We start from the raw sequence: 17960 nt of genomic DNA on the forward strand, positions 1-17960 counted from the left end.
TAGAGTCACATTTAAACTTTATTGTGTGATAGAGATGAAAGTAGAGTGTAAGGTTCATACAAGGAGAAATGGTTTCTATGTTTAAATTCAAAGTTTGACCTTGTTTGCATGAATCTTATTTGATAATGTTAGTGCTGTTGAGCTATTTTACCTCCTTAGATAAACAGTTTACTGGGTTATTGCAAATAAATTGATTAATTATAGGATTTCTGCGCCCCCCCCCCCACACTTGCCTGCTTCTAGGATAAAGTTATTTAAAAAACAATATTTTGCATACTAGCAGATGTGAATATACTTTAAAGTATAGCTTTCTTACTCAATGTTTTTTCGGAAAACATGTGTTATAATAAATTATGCATAAATATTCAGGGAATGAAGAAGGTTTTTTAAAAAAAGCATTAAAAAAGAAAATGTTGAGCCCTTGAGATGCTAGAAATTACTTGGAACTAATTCACAAATCATCTGCTACCCCTTCTTAGAGACCAACATTATATGATGAAATATAATTTGGTTTGAATAAATGAAGTTGGAATCTTTTTTTTCTTCAATATGAAATTGGCTCATATTTGAGATATTTTTGAACATTTCAGACTTTGACTGTTTGCCAAAGTGAACATTTTTGGAATAACATTAAATATATCTGGCTAGACTAGAATAACAAAACACACACACACACACACACACACACACACACACACGGAGAAACAAAACTGAGCAAGGGAGCCCATTCTCTTGAAATTATTTCAGATACTAAGACTTAAATATTTATTAAGACAGAAAAGTCAGTTTTCAAAGATAACATTTTATATTATGATTTCTGGGAATAGTTGCTTGTAAAACTCTATTATGTTCTTTAAAAAGTTTGTTGTAAAAGGATATATTGTACCATGAGTAACAGCTGAATTTGGGGGGTTCAAGAAGAAGAAAAGATTGAAGTTCCTTAAGCCAGTAATACCTATTCCATAAATCCACTGGACCTGTCAGAGATAATACTTATTTCTGTTTCCATAGTCATTCAACTCATTCACTTAACAGAGATTTAGCAAACACCTTCTCTGTGCCAGGTGCCTACTGAGTGCTGGGCAACATTGACAGAATTTCTACTTTTATGGAGTTTTTTGTCTAGTGGGATGATTTGGTAATAATAATTATCAAATACTCATACAAACACATAGTTGCTAACTGTGAAAGACAGGTTGTAAAGTGGTTGGGAGCAGGGGTGGGTATGAAGCCCATCCTGAGGAAATGAGACTTAAAGAAGCAGCAGTAATTAATCACATCAAGAGGGAAGAAGGGTGCTGATATGCCATTTGGAGTGCTAACTGAACCCAAGACCTGGGAACTGTGGTTTGGGAAAACTGCAAGGTGTTGGAATGCTGGGGCACAGAAAGTTTTGCAAGATAAAGCTGGAGAAATACGTAAAGAGCCTGTCATACAGGAGTCTTATACAGGGTTCAGTATTCGAGGTTTTTTTTTATCCTAAGACGTAGTCTACAAATAGGTGATCTCCTGGTTATGTGATTGGCAGATATGTTTCTAGGTTTCGGCTTGCCCTTTCTGGCCAGCAGGGATTTTTTTTTTTTTTTTTAATTTGAATCATTTACGTGGGGCATACTTTTTTGGATTAGTCAGAGGCCGCCTATCCCTGTTGGCCTTACACACATACGCTTGCTTGACACCTGAGGAAAGGGAGTTTGCGATTTTTCCTCAAGGATTATTAGGGTTTGTACTTAAAACAGCACTACGAAAAATAGCTGCAGCGCGAACCGCGAAGACAACCGGCCAACCTGGAGTGCACTACGCAGGTGGAGTCTGCACCGGGAAGGGAGGGAAAGGGGAGGAGCGCTGCGCTGTGACCCACTGCGCAGGACCGCTCCGCGTTGCCAAGGCAGCGGAAAGGCGCCACCCGGAAGAGGAGGCAGGTTGTGCTGCCGGCGCCAAGAAAGGCTCATCACTTGCGGGCTCAGGCCTGACTAGTTCCTGAGCCCATCTTGACCGAGTCAAAGCAGATGAGGAGCCGAATCTGATGCATTGTGAGGACCATCACCTAGACGCCGCGGGATTAAGAGGAGCGAGGGTGATCGGCCCAAACCGATCTCAGGGCTATGGCCGGCCTTTCTAACCAGACCCTCGCGTCCTTTACTGATGAGGTACGGCGTTCCAGTTCATTCAACTCCTCTGGAGGACTGCAGCCCTGGCCCCAGGACTCTGAGATCAAGCCTGAGAATGGAAAGCCGACTACATGCTTGGAATATCAAGACAAAAAATCTGAGGTACCAGAAAAGGAGTTTAGTTGGAAAAGGATCAGCTACCTCAAGGGCAAAAAAACGAACTCTGGACGGTACCAACCAGACGCTAAACTTCAAACAGAAATCACATCGGCATCCGATGAAGAATTGAATGCCCTGCAGTCTTTTTGCACCATTAAGATAAACCTGATCCATCACAGAGCAAACTCTAAGGAGAAAAAGAGCAGCAGGCACAAGAAACTGCAGCTTAGATTGGATGCAGAGGCTTCAGAGGTAGATGCCTTCAACTGTACTGTCCCTGATGAGCTTTTGAACAGAATCTATTTTAAAAACATGAGGACAACATTAAAGCAGGTGGCAACAGCTAAGCAACACATTTCTTCTCGGTGTCCTGATTGTAACAGGAAAAGAGCAGAACTGGCTCAATCTACCTTCCTAAAACAAAAGAAGACTTTACTAGAGTCACTTCTACTCCAAGAGAAAATAGATGAGCATCTTTATACAAAAGACTTCCTTACCCTTATTGCGGAAGCACATCAGGGCCTTCCCAGGCTTTCAGATGACCCCAGCATGATCTGGAAAAGACTGAATGAGAAAAGTCAGATCAGATCCTCTGGTTTTGAAAGTCTGGATACAAAGCAGAAGATGTAGAAGAATGGAAACAATGCTTGTCATTCACCTTTGGCTCTACCACTTCTCAAACGACTTCATCTAACCAAAACCACTTATTCTAACCAAACGGATGTTTATTAATGATAATATGTAATGTAGATAGATGTTTCTTTTGTGTATTTGAATAATTATCCTCAGTTCTACAGGCACTTTGGAAAGTAAAAACTTAACTGTGCTTCCTTCACAGATTTGAGGACTAAAAACTTTCTATCCAATACATTTTTGAGATTATAGGAGAAAATATTGTATTTGGAATAGTTACAAAGTTTTTATAACAGCCCAGGAGAGAGATCCTGGTAGTTTGGACTAGAGTTTTGATAGTAGAGTTAGGAAGAAGTACAGCGATGTAAGAGATACTTGAGGTAATAATTGGCAGTCTTGATGAAGAAAAGGATATGGGGATTTAATAAAAGGTAAATGTTAAGAATGTTACTGTTTCTGATTTGTACACTTGAATAATTTCATTAAGAAATTATATATAGAAACATTGGAAGAGGATCATTTTTGATGGGAGTGATTAAGAGTGTGATTATTTTGACATGGTTAATTTGAGGTAAATTAGAGACATCCACATTGAGAAGTTGAGAAACATTTGGTTATTTGTGCTTGCAGTCTGGAGAAAAGGTCTAGCCTAGAGATTTGAAATAATGGGGTTTGCAGGGTGGCAGACCTTTGGCATATAGTTGGAAATTGAAGTCATAGATGTGATGATATCTTCTGGAAGAGGGCAAGGTGAGAAGAGGAAAGGGCTATGACCAACTTCTGAGAAAATCACCAATTAATAGCTGGGTAGAAGCCAGCAAAGGAGGTTGAGAAGAAATTGTCATAAAATGATAAAGGAAACCAGGAATGTGTAGTGTCATAGAGAAGAAAGAAAGAGAATATTTCAAGAAGGATGGGTTGTCTAAGCATGCAAATGTAACAGAGCGTTCAAGTGAGATGATGTAGTCATGTGTTGGGCTTTTTTTTACTTTAGTTAGCAACAACCCCTTCACTTATAGAAATTGAGCATACAGACAAAGTGGATTGAAGAGTAAATATAACATACGGAAATGAAGAATATGCATGTAGACTACTTCTTGAAGTTTAGCTGTGGAGGGAAAGAGAGGGTATGTACAATCAAGGAAAGAATGCTTGAATAAATTATCCGGAAGTCATTTTGATCATAAAGATTTTATGAAACTTCTCTGTTCATCCTAATTTCCATTCTGATGAAACAATATTATGTCCTGAAGAGTACCATAGTAATTTGTAAATATATTTATTGGTAAAAATGTTAGATAGCATCCTGAAAAATCATTAATTTTTTTATAAAAATATAAATCCTAGAATTAGTGACAGTACCAGGAGGTCATTTTTCTACATGTCTAACACCTAAACTATTGTAGGCAAAATGAAATTTGTTTGTAAAACTCAGCACAAAACAGCTTTTGTAACATTCCAGTATTCTTTTATTTTAGACCGTCATTTATGTATAAAGATACTTTTTTCCTATAAAATTTAGCATATTTCCTCTTAGTCATTCCTAAATAAAATAGAAACGAAATCATTACCATTTTCATAATAACTTTTTATTTGAAATCCACATTATGTCATGCTTTATCTTTGGCATCTCAATATATTCACATTTCACATAATCGAGATTCTGAATAATTTCCCGTTTAGAATTCCCCAATTAAAGGTCATAGTCCACCCCATTAGTCAACTAAGCTAGAAATCATAGTCATCTTTTGTTCCTCCTTTTTTTTTAACTCAACCCCCAAGCTAACTACTTTTCAGTAAGACCATTGCATCTTTCTTCTTCAATATCTTCTGACTATGACTTATTTCCATCTCATTACCACTTCTTTCTTCATCTCAGCCCTCCCACCACTAGTTTCTCTTTTCAGTGCGTTCTCCATATAGTGTCAGAATTATTTTTCTAACACACAAATCTGTTCAAGTACTTCCCTTGATTTAAAAAAACAAACAAAAATACCTAAAAACTAAAATGAAATGAGTTACCAGTGTCATCGAAATAATTCAGATTAAGTAAGGATATATTGAGTTTCTTTAGTATCTGGATCAAATTTATGTATCTAACATCATCTATTTCCCCCTGCCGCCACATATATTTAAGTCTCTGCAAGATTTGCAACTCCCTGAGCTCACTATGGTTTAGAAGTACACATTTGTTTTGCTAAAATTATCTTCACTGCCTTTTCCAGCTGGTGTACTTTTTTCCCCTTCCTTATGCTCTATCCTGCCCCCTCCTCTTCCTTATTTAGTTTTAAGATTTACTATAAAATAAGTAATATTTACATGGCTCAAAAATCAAAAGGATATTAAAAGGGTTAGTATGCAAAGTTGCTCTTTCCCCCTGTTACCATTCCACTTCATCCTAGGCTAGCTGCCGCACTCCTACCCCACCGGGTAACACTTCCCGTGCTGCATCATGGGCAGCCAGGTATCCTGGGATGATAGCAGAGATAGAGTTGATTCAGGGAATTGGAGAGTGGCCGCTTACCAACCAGGACAGAGTATTTCTGTATTTTAACCAGTACAACCTGGTTAGTGTATATGGGCTGACTATTCATGTTACCTATGAGTAGCCACTTACATTAGTTTCTTATCTATTTTTTTCAGTGTTTCTTTATGTAAATAGAAACACTAAAGATAATTCAGTATGTACTCTTTTTGGCACCTTTTTTTTTGCTATTTTTTTCTTGGGATAAATATATATATATATATATTTTATATCTATATATGATATAGATATTTGACATATATATAAATATAAAAAATATATATTTTCTTGTGATAAAATATATATAACAAAATTTGCCATTTTAACTATTCTAATTATACTATTCTGTGCATAAATTACATTTACAATGTTGTGCAACTGTTACTAATTCCAGAATTTTCCATTAACCCAAAGAGATTTGATTTATTAAGCGATAACTCCCCATTGTCCTCTCCTTTCTGGACCCTAGTGACTGCAAATGTACTGTCTGTCTTTATGTATTTGCTTATTCTAGAGATTTCATGTAAGTGAAACCATAATATTTGTTCTTTGTGTCTGGCTCACTTTACTGCACATTATTTTCAAGATTTATCCATGTTGTAGCATGTATCAGAGCATCATTTCTTTTTATGGCTGAATAATAGTCCTTTGTATGTATCAACATCATATGTACGAGTATGTTGATTCATTGATTTGGTGATGGGCCCTTAGGTTGTTTTCACTTTTTTTGGTTATTATGAACAGTGCTGCTGTACACATTGGCATACAAGTAACTGAGCACCTGTTTTCAATTCTTTAGGGTCTCCACCTTGGAGTAGAATTGCTGGATCACATGGCAATTCTATGTTTAACTTTTTGAGAAGGGTTAAAATTGTTTCTACAGCAGCTGTAGCATTTTACATTTGCAGTGATATATAAAAGTTCCAATTTCTTTATATCCTTCCCAATACTTGTTATTTTCCATTTTCAAAAAATTATAGCCATCTGAGTAGGTACAAATGATAGCTCATTTTGCTTTTGATTCACATTCCCCCAATGATTAATAATGAGTACCTTTTCATGTCTGTGTTGGCCATTTGTGTATTTACTTTGGAGAAATTACTTTCAAGTCCTTAGTCCATTTTTAAAATTTGGTTGTCTATTTTATTGAATTGTAAGAGTTCTTTATATATTCTGGGTATAAAACCCTTATCAGATATAGGATTTGCAAATATCTTCTCCCATCCTGTGGGTTGTCTTTTCTGTTTCTTCATAGTGTCCTTTATTGCACAAAAGATCTTAATTTTAATGAAGTCAAATTTGTCTATATTTTTCTTTTGTTGTCTGGTTTTATTTGTTTGTTTTGGTTTTGTTTTTGCTTTTGTCATATTTAAGGACTATTGCCAAAACCAAGGTAGATTTATCCCTGTTTTCTTCTAAGAGTTCTATAGTTTTAGGTCTTATGCTTAGGTCTTTAATCCATTTTGAATTAATATTGTGTTTATGGTTTTATTCTTTTGCATGTAGATATCCAATTTTTCTAGCACTATTGTTGAAGAGATTGTACTTTCTCAATTCAAGGTTTTGGCTCCCTGTTAAAAAACTAGTTTGCTATAAATGTGAAGGTTTATTTCTATTCTATTTCATTGATCTATATCGCTATCCTTATGCCAGAACCACACTGTTTTGATTACTGTGCTTTGTAATTAGTTTTGAAATCTGTAAGTGTTAAATTTCCACCTCTGTTCTTCTTTTTCAGGATTGTTTTGGCTATTCAGGATCTCTTGAGATTTCATGTGAATATCAGGATGGGTTTGTCTATTACTATTTCTGCAAAAAATGCCATTAAAATTTTGATAGCAATTGCACTGACTCTGTATTTTGCTTTGGTTACTATTGTAATCTTAACAAACTTAAGTCTTCCAATCCATGCACAAGGGACATCTTTTCATTTATTTAGGGCTTCTTCAATTTCTCTCAGCAATGGTTTTTTTGTTGTTGTTGTTGTTGTTTTAATTTTTCAGTATATAAGTTTTGTGCTTCCTTTGTTGAATATATCCTTAAGTAATTACCTTGTTTGCTTTTGTAAATGGTTTTTTTTCCTAATCCAATTTCTTTTTGGATGTTCATTGTTAGTACATAGAAATACAACTTGATTTTTTATTTTATATGCTGAAACTTTGCTGAGTTCATTTATTTGCTTTAACAGTTTTAAAACAATTGATTCATTAGGGTTTTCTAGCTTTAAGATTATGTCATCTACAAACATATAATTTTACTTTTCTTCTGATTGGGATACCTTTATTTTTTTCTTGCCTAATTTCCCTGGCTCTAACTTCAGTACTGTAATGACTAGAAGTGGCAAAAGCAGGCATCTTTATCTTATTCCTGATATTAGGGAAAGAGCTTTCAGTCTTTCACCACTGAGTATGATATTTAGTTGTGGATTTTTTTCATATATGGTGTTTTTCATGTTAAGTAAGTTCCCTTCTATTATTAGTTTATTGACTTTTTTTATCATAAAATGGTGTTGGATTTTGTTAGAGGATTTGTTTTTTGTTTTGTTTTTAATTAGTTGAGATGATCATGTGGCCTGGTGTATTCTTTAACCCAGCCTGAAACCTTCTCTTCTTTGTGCTCATCCCAGATCCCTTACCTACTGACTAATCAGAATTAAAGTCTGTAGCCTGTATGCTCCTCAGGCATTAACATAAATTCATATTATAACTTATGTCTTAATTAATATGCTTTTCTTTCTTACTTGATTGTGAGCAACTGAAGGGTAAAGACTATATCTCACATCATATCTACACTACTTAGCACAGTGCCCCACACATCATGGTGCTCAACAGAAGTATCATGGGTGAAAAAATAAGTGCATCCAAACAATGAGATTTATTGTCTTTTCCACCAAAAGAAGAAAACAATCTGCTAGCATAGTCTTTTCTGTCACTGTTTTGCCTTTTGTATAGATGTTTTCTGTAATTTTTTTTTCTTTCTCTCTCCATGGGTTGGAATCCCTTTTTTTTATATATATACATACTTATTTTTAGTAGCAAATTAGTGGAAAGCTTTTTGATAAGATGTCTTTTCAGGAAGTATGCAGCCAATCAATACAGTATTCACTTAAAAGAATATACAAATATTTCTCTGGTAGTCACATTTTCAGATGGAAATTTTTTATCTGAATTGTTAATTTTAAAAATAATTCATGACATTTTGCAATGTTGAAATGGGCTAAAACTTCTTGGTGCTGAAACTTGAAAATAATTTTTATTGCCTCTGAACAAATTCAAAAGGAATGAATATCCTTTCTCCAAAATCTTTATAGTTGCCCCCAAGAGATTCCAGTACAGCTGGAAAGGAAAGCTCATCAGATCAGATGCTAAGAAACCACATATTTCCCCAATGCACTAGCAATGTATCCGGCAACTTGGTATAGGATTATACAAATATGTAATGTATATAATTGTAATATATAAATTAGTACATAAATATGAATCTATTTAGTTTATATTTTCTCATCTAGATTTTTTACCAAAAATTAAAATTCTGCACTGAGAGGCAAATCTATGCGTTTAACAAACATTAGAATAATGAAATCCTTGAAAAGAAGTAAGTGATGTGCCAGATTGAGAGAAAAGAGAGTTCAGTCCTGAACATCTGAGTCATTTAAATTCCAATCTCAGAACTGTTTAGGAATGTTTGGGACACCCAGCTCAGAATACCTCCAATTTTAAACATGTTAGTTTATTTCATGTTTAAGCCTAATATAGTAATTTAGTTGTTTCAGCAGCAACATAGCTAAACAGGTTGCAACAAAATAGGAATTGTGGCTCTACTTGGGTGTGGACTCTCCCCAATTTGCTTTTGGAATTGACAGATGAAAAATGCATACACAAATAGTTAATTTGAGAAACAGAAAAGGAAAAGATAGCTGAACTTCTATTCTCAGTTGATGATGTCTTTTGCAATAGAGAATTAAGAAGTTTTCCAATATGCAGTAGACTCAAATGACAGTGAAAATTGCAAAATTCTATCAGGGTGGCTCAAATAATTCCAAAGCCCAGTTTTGATGACCCCACTGTTTGCTGAAGTTTAGGAAAAAGTATTTTGTGGTCATCCCACCCCAAATTTGCTTTGGATGTCAAGACTGATGACCCCGCACAATGCCTGCCTGAGAAGGTATGAAAAAGTTTACCACTCATACAATGAAGGCTTCTGAGGGGCATATAGCAGGCTCTCAGGGACATCTACAAATGGCTTCAGAGGGAAGGAGACTGGCTTGGCTTTTATTGTTAGGAATCCTACCTGTGGGCTAGAACTCACATGGTTTGAACTTCCTGCCAGTACCAAAGGAGGGAGAACCAAGGCTTTCTTATGAACCAGCCCAAACCTGGGGCAGAAGGGTGGGGCTTGAAACTTTTTGAATGTCAAACATCAAAAATGGAATCAGACTCTTTATTGTTTGACTGATGATGGAACTATGCCATGTTTCATTTAATGAAATTTATCTTGCTTAAGTATGCCATAACGGTGCTCTATGAGGCATGTAGCCTGAAACTGGTAAGAGTGGTGAAAGTTCCACTGAACACCTTGTTCAAGGACCCAGCATTGTGTATTTTTAGAAGTGAAATGGTCACTCTTCACTTCTAAATGTCTGCAACTCCAAAATGGATAAAGTGAAGCCTATACTGTGGCTTTAATATGTAACCTTTATTTATATTTTAAGTATCTGTGAGACAAGACAGTCCCATAGTTATTTTCCCTAAAGAGGGGAAACTTGGATAAATAATTGCTGTCACTACCACTGGTGGAACTAGACCATGGCTGGTTCCATTGGCAATAGCCCAGGAGTCTGTAAAAATGCACAGATGGAGCCAGTTGTTGGCCAGGGTAGAATGACTGCCTAAAGTTCAGCTAATTGCGCCAACACTTGGATCCCATTATTTATCAAGGACATCTGGGTTAAAGAGTAAAGAGTAAAGCAGCAGCTCTCCAGCAGGCTCCATCACATGTACTTTTGATGCTGTCCATAAATTACGTATATACCCCCGTTGTTCTTCAATCATTTGAAGAGCCCCCCACATAGCCAGAGGCCTGAGAGGGGTGACTTCCTTTAGGCACCTTTTCCATTGGCAAAGGACTGAGGACAGAAGAAGCTGCCCTCTTTTGTGGAGGGGTAGTCCAGAGGGCCCAGACTTAGCTTTATCTTACAGGTGACATTTCTCTCTTAGCAAGGAGGCCTGGTAGCTATTGCTGAGCTTGCAGAGTGCTGCCTCGTGACCCACAGGTAGGTATTACGGAGCTTCATGGTCTCAGGACCTTTGGGAGCCCGTTTCCAGGAGCCCTGTATGCAGGCAGCTGCCACTGTAAGGGTGGATAGATAACATGGGACCGAGGAGAGCAGTTTCTCACACCAGGAATCCAGGTGCAACTTACCATCATGGGTAACCCAGAGATTTCAGGGGGAATGAAAGGAGGTTGCTAAAGCCTCTACAGTGAATGGCTCTCTGGAGGCAAGGACAGGGGACACCAATGAGAGCTACTTGTTTTGCAATTTTGACAGATTCTAAAGACCTCTGTTGCAGGGGGCCTCAACTCAAGATGGGCCTGTTTGTGAATAACAGTGTAAATAGGCTGAAGTGAAATTTGTAAATGAGGAATATGTTGCCTCCAGATCCCCAAAAAACCTGAAAGGTATCGGGCTTGTTTTAGCATTGTGGGTTTAGAGAGGGTCAATTGCTACTTCTTGACAATGTTAGATGTGAAAAAGCTCTCAGCTTACCAAGTAATTTTTAGGAGCTTAACTGGGGTTGTAGGGCCTTATACTACATACATGAAAATGCCCGTCTCTCTCATCTTCTTTTTTTTAGCTTTGTCTTCCTATCTAATAAGAGATTTATTGTATTTTGTGCAATTTAGAGTACACACCTCAAAAAAATGAATGCATTAATAAAATAAAATAAAAACTGTGTGTGTGTGTGTGTGTGTGTGTGTGTGTGTGTGTGTGTGTGAAAGAGGTAGGACAGATTCACANTACAATAAACACATTATCTTTGCAAAACAGTAGCTATGAAAATAAAAGGCAGCTCTTCATAAGGCAATTAATCCATTTCAAAAAAAATTAAAACTGAAAGCACATAGAAAAAAAAAGAATAAAAAGATTGAGGTATTTGTGATGCAAAGCATTAAAAAAATAAAGAACAACTGCTCTGTAAGTTTAAATCATTTTTTTATGATGATGTAAGATTTTTTACTCCACAAAAATTATTTCTCACAGTGAGATTTCTGATACATTCAACTTAGCCCCTTAGGAGAGGAAATAATATTTCATTTTGCTTGATCAACATAACCAAGTACAGTGTTGTAAAGTTTATGTGAAGGGTAGAATATTTTTGAAGGCTCTGTCAACTTAATTTCCCTTATTTATAAACTAGATTTCATCTTGGTACAGCACAAGGCCCCAGGAAGAGATACAGGTCAAATACCACCTTGGCAAGGGGAAGTGATTCCCGGATAGGAAGAACCTGAAAGTGTGCCTGTCTCCCTCCAAGGAAAGAGAAAAGAGAGAGAAACGGAATCGCACAGGGAGACTGATTTGTTTTGATCTTCTTTTCTCTGAGGTTAAGCCTCATAGCTGCGAAGCATATTTGATTGTTCAGGAAAAGTTGAAAGAGCTGCTCCTCATTAAGAACTATGAGGAAAGAAATGATGACTGCAGAACAATAAAAGTAGTGCCATAGTGGGGTTAGGCAGAGGTACCTGACTTGTCTCTTTCCTTCCTGCCCTCTCCTGCTCTCACCCCAAGCAGCCCCAGCCACACTGAGGTCTGTCAAGGACCACACATTTCCCATTAGCCCCTAAGAGATGTCAAGATGCTTGAGATTTCTGGAGGAATAGCTTGCCAGAGGAAGCTTCCTGAGAGATGGTGAAGTGGCTGTGCTGTGTGTGCCAGAGCACATTCACCTTTTTCTCTGCCACTTTTTAGCACGATTTTGAAAGAAACAGAGCCAGTTTCCAGGTGGGAGCCCAAGTACCAGTGGGTGTCAGGATGCAGGCGAGATAGCTGGGAGAGGTTTTGACAAGTTCCACTAGCCTTGGACTTGTCAGGACATTGGAAAGAACCTGTTTAAGTGTGCCTTGGTGGAAAACAGTACAAACCCAAGGACCACTTGCACTATCTGATGGAGACTAGCAAAAGGATCAGCACAAAGTTAGGGCCCCAAACACCAAATACCCCAAAGATAAAGGTTTTCCCTCTATGAAGTCATGCACCACCTTGGGAGGGAAGAGATAGTTCCTTTGGGAGGGAAGAGATAGTTCCTTTGGGAGTTAAATTTCACATCGACTGAATATTTGCCAAAATGAGACTGACTTACATGAGAATGTCTGGGATTTCATTAATTATCAAGTCAATGGTTTTCGATAGCTATCAAAATGGGCAAGAACTTGTAAGGAAGATTACATTAATAACAGGAAATAAAAATGCAGCATTTTTTTGTACATTTAAGTGTNAATGAACACCCCTGAAGAGATTTTTGTCCTATAATGAAGTGGTGAGACAAAAACAAACAAGAAACATTCCTACAACCACTCTCTCCAAGATATCACTATAAATATGCTCATATATAATATTTTCATTTCACTGTATGGGCCACACAGGTAAACTTATTAATTCTTTAGAAAAAATATTTATTCTTTAGCCAAAAAAGAAAATAAGAAATATTGCATCTTTCTGTTAGGGAGTCAGTGGCTCTGAGTTTGGTTGGTTCTTTTGAGAAGAGAAGCAGCACTCAACAACGGAGGTTGTATGTATGGTTAAAAAAAAATGCATAGGGTGTCCTTGACCTTGTCAGCATAGGCCCTCAGTGGCCAGTCACGTGATAAGCTTGTCCTTGGAAGGACTGGTTGGCTAATTCGATGAACATGCACTCTAGGGGACCATGGCCAGCGATCATGGTGACTTTCTGGATCTGAGGGAGCTGTTGCTCATCTGTGAGTTGGCTGAACCACTGGTGTCCCGGTTGTACTTCTGTCTGTGTGTTCTGCTGGGCCTGGTGGAAAGTGTCTGAGTGCCTGATTCCAGCTAGGACAGCAGATCTTAGCATCTGTGGGATCTTTCCTGTGTTGGTCCTGTCCTGCATCAGCCATATGGTTTGTCCAGGGCTATTCTGGGCCTGCTGGGCTTGGTCCTGTGGCTGGATCTGGACAATTTGATCTGTGGGTCTGACCCAACCTGCAGCATCCAAGTGGCTCCTCTGAGGCCACATTCTGATGATCTACCTGAGCTGGATGGTGGTCCTGGCGCTGGTGGTTTGCTGGTCTTGTTGCTGGCCCGGCCCCAGGGCCAGGAGTGGGCTGCTGAGCCAGTGAATAATACTGGATGGACAGCACATTGACACTCCCCCCTACTGATGCATCAGCAATTCTGATCACCTCTTAGAACAGTATCACTGCGAAAGTCAAACTGATCAAGTTTTGTAATTACCGTGGCAGCATATCATTCATTTATAGACCCTGGCACTTGTTTTCTTCTGGGAAATCCTGGGATAAAATTTGGGCCTCCTTAGCAAAGGGCACAGGAGTGTTCCACTGGTTATCTTCATATTTTGAAACAAGTATCTTGTACCATTACCTGTACCCAGGTATCTTTCATTGTGAAACCCTGGAACTTCTGAGGTGTTGGACAATGCAGAGGCCAGGTCAGGGCAGAGGGTAGGGACAAAACAAGGTGGAACAAAACCAAGGTGACAGTCAGATGGTTTCTCTCATCTCTTCTTGTATCACTCAGTTTGTCGCCAACTCTGCCCCTGGCACTCAAAGCCCCAGAGTTTCCCATTCCCACCCTATTTTCACGATGTAGCCAATGCTATTCTCTGTCTTCTTCTCATTATTCAGAGTTCATCCCAAGTACTATCAACTCTGAAGTCTTCTGTATCAGTTTATATAAATTAATGTTTCCGTCCCACCACTAACTTCCCACTTAATGTCCATGGTTATTTCTTTCAGTTAGCTTTACATCAGCTTATTTAATGTTTAATTTTTAAATGATCTCTCTCATTTTTTTTTTGTAGCCCATGAGAATCTCCTTGAAACTGGGACCTTATTTTAATTCCTTAGATCACTGCCATAATTTGAGACAATAAAAACACATGGCAAAATAGCACAGAGTGAAGATCTGGCCTACATGAGGGCAGAGCTGCTTTATAGGAACAGGGACCCCGAAAGAGAGAACTGCAATTGTTACAGATATCTCTGTCATAACTTAGCTGGGGAATAGAGGCAGGGCAATTCAAGTGAGATGTGGGAATCTTCCCAAAGGGCATCTTTGGCTCAAGGACTCGTCATTGGTTTGACCAAAACTTTGTTGGAAGTGCGCACAAAAGCTCTTCCTACTCAATCCTCCTCCTTTCTCTTCCTCCTTCCAAGGGTTTCAAAACTGCACGGCAGCCTGAAGGCTTCCCTTACCTTCTATTGTCCCCTTTTCCTGCTAAATCTCTTGCATCTTCAATCTCACATTAGCCCCTTCTTCTGAATGGACCCAAACTAATGCAAAACTTTGAGTAAAATAATTCATTTATTCATTCAATAAAAATATTGAGGAATTATTGTTTTGTAAACACTAGGAAATTAAAGAATAAGATATGGCACTGCCTTAAAGGGACTTTGTAAAACACAAAAATATAAACAAATATGCATAATACAATGTGGGCATGATAGTGATAAGTATATTTTTAGGATAGTCAGAAATCTTGATATTTTTAAGGAAATGTATCCAATAAAATATACACCATTTGAGCAAAGTATTCAAGGATGTATTTATGGAGTAAAAAGAATGAAGACTTGAGAATGGAGAGATAGGCATAAGGCAATTCATAACTAAATAAGCATAAATTTTACCTTATAAATCATAAATGTGCATTTTTTGCTAGGGCTGCCATAACAAAGCACCATACTGGTGGGCTTTGACAACAGAAATTTACTGTCTCCAGTTCTGAAGGCTAGAAGGCAGAAATCAAAGCGTTGGCAGGGTTGGTTCATTCTGAGGGCTGTGAGAGAGAATCTGCTCCATGCCTCTCCCCTAGTTTCTGGCGATTTGCTGGCAATTCTTGGTGTTCCTTGGCTTATGGAAGCATCACCCAAATCTTTGCCTTCATGTTCACATGGCATTCTCCCTGTGTGCATGTGTGTCCAAGTTTCCCCTTTTTATAGGGACACCAGTCATATTGGATTAGGGCCCACCCCAATGACCTCATTTTAACTTGATTACCTCTTTAAAGACCATTTCTTCAAATAAAGACATCAACGTATAAGATTTTGGAGGAACACAATTCAAACCATAACAGAGGGGACAGTAAAGCAAAAGAACAAAATTCCCAGAATTTAATTTTGATTGTCATTCTAGAATCTTAGCTGAAAGCAGATATTGACGTTAATGATTTTCCATCCTGGCTTAGAATTATCTGAGAAGTTTCCAAAATATACCAATGTCCAGCACCTCCTTCTATAAATCCTGATTTAATTATTGTGGGGTAGAGGCCTGGCAGTAGGATTTTCAAAAAGCTTCCCAAGATAATATAACATACAGATACATTTAGAACTATTATTTTAGGATAATAAATCTTAAAGCAGGAAGAACAATGGGAAGGCTGTTTTGTTAATTAATGAAAAATGTAATAAGGCTCTGAAACATGGCAACAGCAGTGGGAAAGAGAAAGAGAGAAAGAGATAGATGTTTCTAGAAACAGGAAGTAAATCAGCAGTATTTGATCAGTGATTGAATGGGGGGGATGATGTTATGGAAAAGCAAAAGAGGACACCTATGTTTCCATCAGGTGCATGCCTGTGTCATTGGCACTGTTAAAGATAAAAGAAGTTTGCTCTCTTGAGGAAAACATAATCATTGAGTTGACTGGGTTTTTAAAAATTCAACTTATTTTGAGATGATTGTGAATTCACGTGCATTTGTAAGAAATAATACAGAAATATCCCATGTACCATTTACCCAGCTTTTCTCAAAGTAACATCTTGCAAATCTACAGTACACTATCACAACAGGATGTTCACACTGTCACATTCGAGATACAGAACAGTTCCAACACCACAAGAATATGTTGAGTTTGAGGTGCCAGTAGATAGCAGTCAGGCAAGACTTATTAAGGTGGCATTCTATAAGAAGCTCCTTACCTAGTTTTGAGCACTGTGAGGTACCAGAAATCTGCCCAAACCAAGTAAGATCCACCTACTTCAGGTACCTCAATGTAATAATACATGGAGGGATGTTTTTTAAAACTTATGATTTTGTATAATGCATGTCTAGCAGGGAGTTGGAAATACATGTGAGTAGCCCCATCTACAGAAGATCTACTCGGGGAAATTGTTTATGCACACACCCTCACACATGCATGCACACATATTCATACACGCATGCATACCACAGATGATGCACAAATCCCCCACAAGCATGTACATGCACAGATGCAACTCCTAATAGAGGAGGCAAAATTCTGTGAGTGGCCATTATATGAACCCCTCAGACTTGAAGAGTGACGATTCTGTCTTTTTAAGGGTGTGTTTTCATTTTAACTACAGCCAAAAAAAAAAAAAAGAGTGATTAAAAACAGCTGTAACATATGTCTATTTTCACCTCTTCCATCTGGAACTTTGTTTTTGGCTATCACAGACATTTTCCAAACAAAACTCTGCTGAACAAAATGATAAATGTGGAAGAGACATGTTTGAAGAGCTTTATAGAATCCAAAGCATTGGTGTGTTTTTCAACCATAAAAGAAAACTTTTAAACATCACAAATAGTTTGCATTTGATGGTTGATGTGACATTTAATTTATATTTGGGTAATGTTGTTAACTACAATGCTGACTCTTTAATCACTAGGTCCTATTTACCTGGGAATTGAAAATGAAGTATTTTATTACATGTTGATATTTGAATAGAACAATTAGACAACTAATATAATGTGCTAGCCAGTCTTTCAAGTTTCTGTCAGTAATCTACTTTCTGATTCATCCTTTGCCCTAAATGTCCTCACAAAACCACTATAGATTGACACTTACCTAGACATGCCCTAATTCCTATAACTTTCCAACACTTGCCCTGACTGCAGCATGCTTTTATGCCAATACATCCTATGTAATAATACCAGGTTAATATTTTAATACTCCTTTGGTAACATCATTTTTAATATAGAGTAAAATCCCAAATACTTGACCTTTATTATATAGATACTATCTCAATTTTCAACAGAGGTTAAGAGGCCAGGTTTTAAAAGTCTTTGGTTCAAATTCTTCTATTTGCAAGTATGTTTTGCAGATTCATTGTCCTAGCCTAACTGTTGAGTTTTCTGGGTCTGAAGTTAGGTCACAGTAGAGAAAATAGATGAAAAACAATAGAGATAATAGAATAAATAAACCTTGGTGATACATTGGTTAAAAGAGAGAAAATGGTATCAAGCATGTTATTTACCTTAAGCGACTGTGTGGAGAGAGAGAGAGAGAGAGAGAGAGAGAGAGAGAGAGAGAGAGAGAGAGAGG

At 37.6% G+C, this 17960-nt stretch overlaps 1 protein-coding gene across 2 annotated transcripts; it reads left to right on the forward strand.

Moving 5' to 3' along the window:
• The first annotated feature begins 1904 nt into the window (after window positions 1-1904).
• CUNH8orf48 (chromosome unknown C8orf48 homolog) lies at window positions 1905-7269 on the forward strand. 2 transcript variants are annotated; one of them, XR_002124946.1, is made up of 2 exons: window positions 1905-3334; window positions 7166-7269. XR_002124946.1 is itself a non-coding variant. In XM_019650989.1 (1 exon), exon 1 carries the CDS (start codon window positions 2106-2108, stop codon window positions 2898-2900), a length of 795 nt encoding a protein of 264 aa, XP_019506534.1. In that variant the 5' UTR covers window positions 1905-2105; the 3' UTR covers window positions 2901-4894. The 2 variants fall into 2 exon arrangements, 1 of the variants encoding a protein (XP_019506534.1); XM_019650989.1 differs by lacking the exon at window positions 7166-7269 and having other exon boundaries at window positions 1905-4894.
• Window positions 7270-17960: the final 10691 nt, after the last annotated feature.

This window comes from Hipposideros armiger, unplaced genomic scaffold (assembly GCF_001890085.2).
Source record: "Hipposideros armiger isolate ML-2016 unplaced genomic scaffold, ASM189008v1 scaffold_151, whole genome shotgun sequence".
Classification (NCBI taxonomy): Eukaryota; Metazoa; Chordata; class Mammalia; order Chiroptera; family Hipposideridae; genus Hipposideros; species Hipposideros armiger.